This window comes from Momordica charantia, assembly GCF_013281855.1.
Source record: "Momordica charantia cultivar OHB3-1 chromosome 3 unlocalized genomic scaffold, Mcharantia_2.0 BLBB01000003.1, whole genome shotgun sequence".
Classification (NCBI taxonomy): Eukaryota; Viridiplantae; Streptophyta; class Magnoliopsida; order Cucurbitales; family Cucurbitaceae; genus Momordica; species Momordica charantia.
In genome coordinates this window covers 5,627,245-5,638,210 of record NW_028275161.1, presented here as the reverse complement: position 1 = coordinate 5,638,210, position 10,966 = coordinate 5,627,245, and the positions used below count along the sequence as shown (strand labels likewise).

The 10,966-nt window shown below is 50.2% G+C and overlaps 1 protein-coding gene across 1 annotated transcript; it reads right to left on the bottom strand.

Moving 5' to 3' along the window:
* Positions 1 to 8,315: 8,315 nt before the first annotated feature.
* Positions 8,316 to 10,734, bottom strand: LOC148212229 (uncharacterized). The gene is made up of 3 exons (XM_088122153.1): positions 10,388 to 10,734; positions 9,437 to 9,854; positions 8,316 to 9,110 (listed from the first exon to the last, which is right to left on the bottom strand). Exons 1-3 carry the CDS (start codon positions 10,732 to 10,734, stop codon positions 8,316 to 8,318), a joined length of 1,560 nt encoding a protein of 519 aa, XP_087978279.1.
* Between the last annotated feature and the right edge of the window lie 232 nt (positions 10,735 to 10,966).

The following is a 10,966-nucleotide window of genomic DNA, read 5'->3' as shown; positions in this document are numbered from 1 at the left end:
AACCAGTATAAAATTTTCGGTATCATTTTCTCTAACCCTCCTCTATTTAATTTTTGCAATTAATTTTCTTTATTATAAATTGTATGAAATTAATTGCTAAAATTTATTTTTCATGATTATTGTGAATCTTTACATTGAAATTAATTAGAGTGCTTGAAATGTATTTTTAATTTATTAGATAATTTGTGTTAAAATTATTTCGTTGTTAAAAGTTTACTTATTTGTTTAAATTGGGCCCACTGTATTAAAAAGTTTATAAAGTTCCATTAAACTCTATTCACCACCCTATAGACTTGCCATACCGATCCAACAAGTGGTATCAGAGCAATGTTTCACTCTTCTGCATAAATTATTGTTCAAACTTTATCTCGATACTAAGTATCTTGTTAATTTTTGAAAATTATTTGAAAAGCTTAATTCTTAGAGTTGTGGCAATTTAGATTTTGTTGAAAGTTCTACAACAAAATTGGCCTATAATATCAGTTGTCAACTGACATCATACATAATAAATGTTGGTTCAACAACCGACATTAACCCGACTGTCATCGTGCCATATGATTTCATTTTCATACAATGTCGTTTGTTAACTGACGTTAAATTAACTGACGTTGTAGGTGTTTAATGTCGGTTCAGATCTCATTGTACCGTACGATGTTGTTTTCGTAACAATGTCATTTGTTAACTGACATCAAACTCAACCTATCATATTCTAAGTGAAGATGATTGATTTGGGATTCATGAATGATATGATAGGTTGAGTTTTTATTTTTTATTTTATTCTTCCTTTGGACTACTTTGTATATGGCCATGGTAATGTTTATGTGTAGTTTCTTTTAGTTGTTTATGTTTATGCCACTCTTACGTTGTGTTAGTTTATTTTGAGACATATTACAGTCCAAAAAGCATTAATAATGGTTGTTACTATTGTTGACTCTTTTAAAAAATAGGTACATTTATTACTCCAACTATTGTCCACAAGCAACCATATAAGTTTCTCAAATCCTTCAAGTGTAATCGTTTACTCTTAAAATATATCTGCTATTGGTAGCTAGTATCCATTGACATGCTTACTCTGATGTGAAGGAAACTTATTCTGGTTAATATATTCTTTAGTAAAATACACTTTTGGTTTCTGAGTTTGAGGTTAGGTTTCTATTTGATCTCTATATTTCAAAAAGTGACAATTTGGTTCTCTGACTTTTAGAAAATAGTTCTAAAAGTTCCTAAAATCAAAATAAATGATGATGTGGCATTCATGAGTTGATTGTATGGTAATGTTTATTAATTTAACATTATTTTTAGCTTATGTGGTAATTTTTTTTACCTTCCCTCTTTCTTCTCTCTCTTCCCTCTACTTCTCCTTATCTTTTCCGGTACTCCATTTTTCTCATAACCCTTTTTCACTTTATCTTTTCTTTCAGTATCTTGTTCTTCTATGCTCCACTTGCTAGAACGAAGAACAACCACTGCATTCTGTTATTGTTTCGTACCCATCTTCAATTTCAATTATGTTGGAGCTCGAAATTGCTGAGCTCAGATACGACGTAGATCGGATAGTACGGAATGAGCTTCGGCCAACTGCCCAACACCTTCCCAGAACACTCTTGAGACCTGCAAAACAAAGTTAGCACTCCGACGAGCATGTCAGTTCTAGTCCGAGCTAACTTGCCGAGTCTATCTAGGATTGCGTACCTTGCATTTAAGGCAATGCTTTCTATTTATTGAAAGCGGGCCCGACAAGAATTCTGACACACCCTACAAACGCGACGCGTTGTCGGGTATGGAGGAGACATTGTTACGGACTTTGCCTCAGGTCGGCTCGGCTCTACAGGTCCTACCCGGACCGCCTACCTGAGTACTTGTGGAGTTAATTCCTATATTTTGCGTGCCCGTCAATTCAACTCTCCCTTTCAACCATGACACGTGGCAAGTCGGGATTTGTATCCAACATTGGCCCTCACTTCGACGGGACGGAGGTCGGCTCGGCGAAGGACTCCGAGCTAACTGAGGACGGGTTGAATCCACGCGTTCACGTGTGACGTCATCGTTGTCGTCAGCCCTAGTTTATACTTCGGGAGCTCAAACGTCGCCACGGGGATCGCCTGGCGTGGACAAATCTTGTCCGTTGATCTCTCTTCGATCATATGGCTCTTGTGCCTCCAGGCTGTCCTATAAAAGGCAGAGGTTTTTTCACTTTTCACTTTTCACTTCGAAGTTTTTTGTGTACCTCGGCCATTGTTCAAGTCAGGTACTTTCTCCTTCCTCCTTTAGGTAGTTCTCTATATTCCTTCTTTAGGTTTGACGATGAGTAGCTCGTTCAGTAAGTCGTCGTCTGGGTCGTCTAGCTTGTCTAGCACAAATAACACCATAGAGGACCCCAATCTAGCTTCTACTTCGGGAAACCCTCATCTCGGGGCTAGCTCGGCAGGCGCCAACGTAGCCTCCACCTCAGGAAACCCTAATCCTGATCTGGTAGTCAAGCTCCCTCCCTCGACTTGCTCGGTAGGTAGATTAGCCGAGCTCCGCAAAACCTACTCGATCCCCAACTCCATAGAGCTTAGGGTACCCAACATCGGGGAGCACCTCGACGACCCTCCTCTGGGCTTCGTCAGCTTCTATCCCCAGATGTTTAATAGGGGGTTAGGCTTCCACTTCATCCCTTCATCCAAAGGTTCCTTAGCGCGGTTAACCTTGCCCCAGCTCAGCTCTCCCCTAACGGGTGGTCTACCGTGCTTGGAGCCTACGTTCTGTGGTGGGTTCTCCGGGACGAGGATCAGGACAGACTCTCGGTAGATCAGCTCCTAGCGACCCGCACCGTTAAAGCCTCTAACGAGGGAGAGGGTCGGTACTACCTCTCAGCTCGGCAGAATGTAAGTCAGCTGATTAGGAACCCTTCTTGCAACAAAAATTGGAAGAAGTGTTGGTTCCTCGTCTCTGGCGAGTGGCTTCTGAGGGATGGAGGGGGTGAGCCGACCTGCCAAGTCCCAGTAAAGTTCGGAGATGTAGGTGAGTGTCCTAGGTGCGAGCTAGGGAGTTTCTTTTTGTCTTAACTTACGTGTCTTCGTTGCTGACGTAGCCCTGTTTTGCAGCTCTGCCATCCCCCGTCCCAAGGATCAACAACAAGTCTTGGGAGATCATCAAACGTGCCCAGAGCCAAAGTCTGAGGTACGCGCTGTGGGGTGAAGCTCTCGTCTCGAACTCCCACATCTTTCTCTTGCGACTTCAGTCCTCACGACCAACCAGACGAGCTCAAGAAACTTCCCAAACCTCGGCAACGCAGCTCGCAAAAAAGAAAAGCCCCAGAAGGTAATATGCCCGCAGCACTTTAACTTACTTAAATGTAACCTCTCGACTAACCTCGTCGTTCTTGCAGAGATGGCCTCCAAGTTCCTCGCTCTCAATAGCACCAAGCGACAGCGCGCCTCAGCCTCGACTGCACCGTCTGCGCCTCCTCAAGCTCGACGTCGCACAAGTAGTGCCGATGTTCCGGCTCCTGGACTGGCCAACTTGGCCAAGCTCCAGGCTCTTCAAGCTCAGCCCCTGCAGACTGTCGCTGGGGGCGAGGGGTCGGCTACCCCTCTAGGGCAGAAGAAGCGGGCGAGGGAGACACTTCCCTCCGAGGAGGTCAATTCCAGATCTCCACCTCCCCCCATTGTGGTCGACTCGGAGGAGGGGTCCCAACAAGGGCGGCAGCAATGCGACGAGCTCCCATTCCCGTTCAGGCTCACCTTTTCTCGCCTCAGCATTCTTGAGGCAGCAACAAAGGTGAGGGCCTCGAGCTCTCACCGGGTGGAACGAGCTATCCACTCACCCGAGGACCCCGTGGAGGCGATGAGGAAGACGATAGCTCTCGCTGCAGAGGTAAGCTCGTGCTCACTTTTGCTTTCCTGTATTCCTTTTCTTTATCTGACCTCGCTCCTTTGCAGCTGCACTATCATGCCTGCCTGTCGGCATCGATGGTGAGTTTAGAGCTCGGGGGCGGGACCTGAAGGAGGAGGAGACATGTGCTTCTTACTAGCGGCGGATCGCTGTGCTCGAGGCCGGGTTGACCAGGCTCGAGCGGAGAAGGAAGCTGAGGTTGATAGGTCGAAGTCCTTAATAGCCCAAGCTCGCACCGACCAAAAGAACGCTCGGGGACTAGCCGAGATGGCAGAGAAGGGATGGAATGAGGCTCGGCAGAACTTGGCGAGCTGGGCTTTCTTAGAGAAAAAGGTCAAAGAATTCCCTGAGTTCGACGGCCTAGCTCGTGACCTGGCAGACAAGGGCTTCTACTACGCCATCAACAGACTCGACACTGCTTGCTCGGAAGAGGCCATCGCCGCCGTCGAGCTGGAGTATGAGTCTATCTGGGTCGACCGCCTTACCGAGGCTGATAAGGGAGCCGAGGTCGCTGATGCCGACGCAGGGGTTAGCCAACCCACCGATCCTCCATAGGAGTGGATCGTCCCCTTCTCCTATTGCTTCTTTTCATTTTTATCATCATTTTTAGATTCAACTTACTGTACCGAGCCGAGGCATATATACCTCGGCTCTTCATCAAACTTTCAATTTAAGGAAACAAAGTTAGCGCAGACTTGAGTCGTTCTCTCCGAGGTCCCCATACTTAGAGAAAAATTATAATTTCAATCTTAATTTTGGTCTCGTTATTTGAGTTTCTCAAGTCTTGGTAATTTCTTACCTACACAACGGCTTACGAGCCGAATAGTTCAGCTCGGCGGTGTGTTCAACGGATGAGGTAACCAGGTTCCTACGAGCTGACCATTGCTTTCTTTTGCTAAAAATATAAACAACTTAACGAATTTCAGTTTCTTAGCATGGGTTAGGTCATACCACATAGTCTTCCTTGGCCCCCATTTGGCGTAGCTTGGTAGTAGTAGGCGACACTAACGAATAAAGTCAAATTTTGTACAACTTATTGGAGATCGTCTTTCATTAATGAATAAAATTTTACAAGTCGGATTGCATATGTTTCATTGAAAATAAATTTGCAAATGCTCGGCGTTCCATGAGTGGGGGAGTCGTCTCCCATTGAGGTCAGACAACTGATACGCTCCAGGTCGGAGTATTTTCAGGACTTTGTATGGACCTTCTCCGTTCGGCTCGAGTGATTTGACAGGCTGCATTACCTTTTTGAGGATGAGGTCGCCAGGCTTGAACGTTCTGACTTTTACTCTGGCATTGTAGTAGCAAGCCATACGGTTCTGATACTCTGCTAGCCTGAGCTGGGAGTGAGATCTTTCCTCCTTGAGTAGGTCAAGATTCACAAGGAGAGCTTCGCTGTTGGTTTGTTCGTCGAAATTCTCAACTCGGGGTGTCGGCATGCCGATCTCCACATGAATGACGGCCTCTGACCCGGAAGCTAGGCCGTATGGCTTCTCACCAGTAGATCGGTGGAGTGTAGTTCGGTACGACCACAACACCTCCGGTAGCTCTTCTGCGCACCGACCTTTCAGAGACTCCAGCCTTGTCTTCAAACCACGCTTGATGATCTTGTTAACAGCTTCAACCTACTCATTAGACTGCGGATGGGCCGGAGACGAGCTGAGGTGGCGTATGCCAAGCTGTTGACAAAACTGATTAAACTGGGCACTGTCGAACTGCTTTCCATTGTCGGTGACAATGGCGTTCGGTATACCGAACCGACATATTACGCTCTTCCACACAAAGCTGACAACCTTCCTCTCGGTAATAGATGCCAGAGGTTCCGCTTCCACCCACTTGGTGAAGTAATCTACTGCTACTATGGCAAACTTCAACTGCCCCTTCCCCGTCGATAGTGGGCCGATCAGATCTATCCCCCACTAAGCGAAAGGCCAGGGGCTCGAGATCGGCGTCAGCATCTCCGGGGGTTGTCTCAAGATGCTCTCAAAGCGTTGGCATTTGTCGCATGTCTTGGCGAACTCCTTGGTGTCGCGTTCAATCGTCGGCCAATAGTAGCCCTGGTGGACGACCTTGGCAGCCATGGACCGAGCTCCTTCGGGACTTCCGCAGACTCCTTCATGAATCTTGTGTATAACATACCTCGCCTCCTCTGGGTCGAGGTACTATAGCAATGGTAGGGAATATCCCCTTTTGAAGAGCTTGCCTTCTTGCATCAAGTAATGAGCCGCTTGACGTCGGAGCTTTCTGGCTTGGCTCGGATCATCAAGGACTGAGCCACTGACCAGGAAGTTCTTAATTGGGGCATCCATGTAGGCCGAGCTGACTGAACCTCCATTACCTCAGGCTGGTCGATGGACAACTCGGCGAGTACCTCAACTGGAACCGTCCTCGGTAGGTCGATCTCGTAGGCCGAGGCTAGGCGAGCCAGTACGTCGGTGTTGGAGTTTTCGGACCTCGGCACCTGTCGAATCACGTGGTCCTCAAACTGGGCGAGGAGCATTCGGGTTTTGGCCAGATACCTCTCCATACGAGCATCCTTCACTTGGTACTCCTCGATAACTTGATTGACGACCAGTTGGGAATCGCGGAGAATCAAGAGTCGCCTCACGCCCATTCCTCTGGCGACCTTCAGTCCATTTATCAATGACTCGTACTCGGTTTCGTTGTTGGAAGCTCGGAAACTGAACCAGAGTGCGTACTCGAACCAAAGACCACCGGGGCCGAGGAGCAGTATGCCTGCCTCACAACCCTTCTCGTTGGACGAACCATCCACGTAGAGTGTCCACTGGTCACGGACATCGCTCCCTTGCCTGGGTGGGTCAGCTCGACAACAAAGTCTGCGGCTGCTTGACCTTTCAACACTGTTCTAGGCTCGAAGGCCATGTCATGTTCGCTGAGTTCCAGGGCCCACTTCATCAGTCGACCCGACGTTTCGGGCTTGTAGAAAATCTGCCTCAAGGGGAAGTTTGTCGGAACGATTATCTTGTGCGCCTGGAAGTTTGGTCGTAGTCGACGCGCCGAGGTTACCAAGGCTAGAGCTAGCTTCTCAACACAGGGTAACGAGCCTCGGCCTCGGTCATCGATTTGCTTGTGTAGTAAACAGGGCTCTGCCGCCTTTCTGCCTCTCTGACGAGTACTGAGCTTATTGTATTTTCCGACACAACCAAGTACAAGTAAAGAACATCGCCAGGCAGCGGCTTGGACAACAACGGAGTCAAGCTGAGGTATTGCTTCAACTGCTGAAGTGCTGCTTCGCAATCGTCGGTCCATTCGAACCGACCCTTTTTCCTTAGCATTTGGAAGAAAGGGTGGCACTTGTCAGTGGAGCGAGATACGAAGCAATTCAAGGCTGCCAGACGGCCATTCAACCTCTGTAGCTGCTTAGTATTCCTCGGTGCCTCCATCTCGAGGACTGCTCTTATCTTGTCCGGATTTGTTCAATTCCGCATTCGTGGACCATGAACCCGAGGAACTTTCCTGACGAGACCCCAAGGCGCACTTGCTCAGGTTGAGCTTCATCTGATACTTCCGAAGTACGCTGAAGGCCTCTGCTAGGTCGGCCAAATGGGAGCTCGTCTGCCTGGTCTTCACCAACATGTCGTCCACGTACACCTTCATGTTGTGTTCGATCTGTCTGGCGAACATCATGTTGACCATCCGCTGGTAGGTCGCCCCGGCGTTCTTCAAACCGAAAGGCATGACGTTGTAGCAATACAGCCCTTGGTCGGTAACAAAGGCGGTGTGCTCTTGGTCGGGCGCATGCATCCGAATCTGATTGTACCCAGAGTAAGCATCCATGAAGGAGAGTAGCTCATGCCCTGCCGTTGCGTCGACGAGCTGATCTATCCGAGGTAGGGGAAAACTGTCTTTCGGACACGCCTTATTGAGGCTCGTAAAACAATATTGGACAGCCACGTGGGGTAGTGAACTTCTCTTATGAAATTAGCTCGTAGCAACTACTCGACTTTTTTACAAATTACATTACTTCGCTCGGCGTCGACAGGCTGACGCTTTTGCCTCACAGGCTTATAGCTAGGATCTACATTAAGCCTATGTACCATGATACTTGGATCTATGCCTAGCATGTCGTCGTGGGACCAAGCGAACACATCGGAATTCGCCATCAGAAAGTCGATGAGCTCTTCCTTCACCTCGGCCCCCAACTTGCTACCGACGCTGACCTGTTTATCTGGCCCCAACAAGGGGACAAGCTCTAGTTCCTCGGCTGGGGCGCCGCGGCTGGGCTCTGCTTTGTCGATATGTGGTGGCGGGATTGCATCTGGCTCCATGATTGTCGCGCAAGTGTTAGTCCCCCTCATCGCGGCCGTGTAGCAATCTCTCGACGTTCTTTGCTCTCCTCGGACTGTGGCGACTCTAGCCGAGGTCAGGTACTTCAACACTTGGTGGTAAGTAGACGGGACCGCTTTGAGGTCCTAAATCAGAGGTCGGCCAAGTATGGCGTTGTACACCGAGCTTCGGTCTATCACGACAAACTCCGCGACCTTGGTCATTTGCTGATCTCCTTCGCCGACAGTGACAGGGAGTGAGATGCATCCTTCCACGCTAACCGTCTCCCCGGCAAAGCTGACCAAAGGCGTCGGGCTACGCTTCAAATGTTTCCTCTCCCATCCTAGAGCCGTGTAGGTCGAGAAGGACAGTATATTAGCCGACGCCCCGCCATCAACAAGAACTCTTCGGACCTTTACATGGTCTATCAGTGGGGCGATCACCAGAGCGTCGTTATGAGGCAGGTGCACTTCTTCGCTGTCTTCGTCATCGAATAAGATCGACACTGCGGGCTCCTTCGGGTACGAGGCACAGACTTCGTGCGCGGCTTCTCTGGCCAGGGCTTTCCTCTTCTGCCCAGACTGCCCGCCACTCGGACCCCCATGGATGGTGTTTATAATGGCGGGGCGATCTTCCTTCCGTCTCGGCGGTGGCGACTTCTCTCGCTTCTCCTCCCGAGCCGACCCCTCTGGCTCAGCCCTTTCACGTCCGCCGACGTATTTTTTCAGATAACCCTCCGGATCAGATCCTCGACCTGCTCCTTCAGGTTGAAACAGCGTGAAGTGTCGTAGTTGTGATCCATGTGGAATCGGCAGTAGAGTCGCTTGTCTCGCTTCCCTAGAGGTCTGCGGAGCTTTTCTGGGGCTGCAAAAAGTGCCTCCAGGTCGGTATCCTCGGCTACCTCGTAGATCTCCGTGATTGAGGCGTTCAGCGGAGTGAACCTGTCAAACTTCGGCCCCCGATGGTCTGAAGGGGCTCTTTCATCGCGACAGACTCTGTTCTTGTTGTCGTCGGCCCGCCGAGACGAGCTCCGATCATCAACATGTTGCTTCTTGGGAGGAGAGGACTTCCGGTCCCGATCTTTACCGCGGTTGCTCCGCCTGGCTCCATTGGCCTTCCACAACTCCAAGCCATCAATGTACTACCAAGCTCGGGCGAGCATTTCGTTCAGCGAGGTCGGCGGACGACTTCCGAACTCGATCGTCAGGTTTCTGTCAGTTAACCCTATTGTGAAGTACATCATGGCGATGTCGTCGATGCAACTTACCACCTTGACATGCTCGTCCATGAACCAAGCGATGTACTCTGTCAGGGACTTGTTGTCCCGTTGTTTCACTGTTCCGAGGTTAGAGGGCGGCAATTTCAACAATTGCCGAGCTGAGAACTGGTTGATGAACAACCTTCTCAGCTGTTGATAACTGTCGATGGATCGGGGCTTCAACTGTCGATACCACAACCTTGCCGAGCCTTCCAAGGCTATTAGAAATGCCCGGCACTTCATGGCGTCGCTCGCAGCCAGGAAATCCATCTTCCCCTCAAACACCTCCATGTAAGAGATTGGATCTCCAGAACCGTCGTAGGAGCTCATGACCAGAGCCTTGAACCTCGGCGGGATAGGTGCATCCAGGATTGCTTGGGAGAAAGGCGGCTCCTCTTGCTCGGCCACGCGATGTGGATCTACAGGCCTGCACTACCGCTTGAGATCTTCTATCTATTTTTGAAATTGATCTCGGAGGAGGTCCACTTCGGACCGAAACGAATGATCACCCTGAGAGGACCCCTCTCGATCGCCGACCTCCAGGCTTCCCTCCTCCTCATCGATCCGGTACTCCCGATCTTCGGGCGCCACCCCTCGTCGTCTTGGTGGCCCCTCACCTCGGCCCTGACGTGCGTTGTAGCTATCTAACGATGCTAGGGGAGTCTGAATTGGTCGGACCCTCGGGCGTCGGTCCTCCACCTGGTTGTCCTGCTGAGGGTGGTTACGTACTTGTGCTCCCAGGGCACCGCCTGTCCCCACTCGTTGTGGCCTTTGTGAGGGTGATCCAGCTCCGGTCTCGCTACGAGGTTGAAACTAATACTCCGTTCTTTGGGTCGGATGCATCGGCCCATTTCCTCGAATGGGATCCCTGGAGACGGAAGAGCCGGACACCTCGCTGCTTCTCTCGATCGCTTTGAGCCTCGCCTTGACTTCCGTAAGCTTGGCGATAACGTTAGCTACCACGACGGGGTCCACGCCCGCATCGTCACTTGCCCCGGAGCACGCACCTGTGTTCCCCCAGCTGCAGAGACGAGGTGCACGGGGCGGCAACCCGTTCCTCTGAGGCTGTAGTGGTGGAAACTGATCTGAGGTGAAATGGAAGTCTCGGCTGCTATGGGATCGGATGTGGCCGGCCGACCTCCATTTTCCTTTACCACCGCCGCCTGGGGTCGTCGTTCGATGACAGGAGTCCCGGCCACCTGAGAGTACGTGGGCCGAGGATGGGCACGGGAAGTGGCAGCATCCCTCACCGGAGAGCGGATTGGTGAAAGTTGAGATCGTGACTGCTGGGAGCGGGTTTGGGCCATTGGCTTAGATTGCAAGAGGTGAGACTGATTTCTGGATGTGTCTCCCCACAGACGGCGCCAGATGTTGGAGCTCCAAATTGCTGAGCTCGGGTACGACGTAGATCAGATAGTACGGAATGAGCTTCGGCCAATTGCCCAACACCTTCCCAGAACACTCTTGAGACCTGGAAAACAAAGTTAGCACTCCGACGAGTAAGTCAGTTCTAGTCTGAGCTAACTTGCCGAGTCTATC

Bases quoted from the DNA above. Each gene is read 5' to 3' on its own strand.
- LOC148212229 (XM_088122153.1), bottom strand. From the start codon at position 10,734: ATGGCCCAAACCCGCTCCCAGCAGTCACGATCTCAACTTTCACCAATC. The intron at 9,855-10,387 runs GTAGCTAACGTT...GCGGTAGTGCAG, and splicing joins CGGGCGTGGACCCCGTCGTG to GCCTGTAGATCCACATCGCG. The intron at 9,111-9,436 runs GTAAGTTGCATC...GAAGTTTGACAG, and splicing joins TGGACGAGCATGTCAAGGTG to GTTCACTCCGCTGAACGCCT.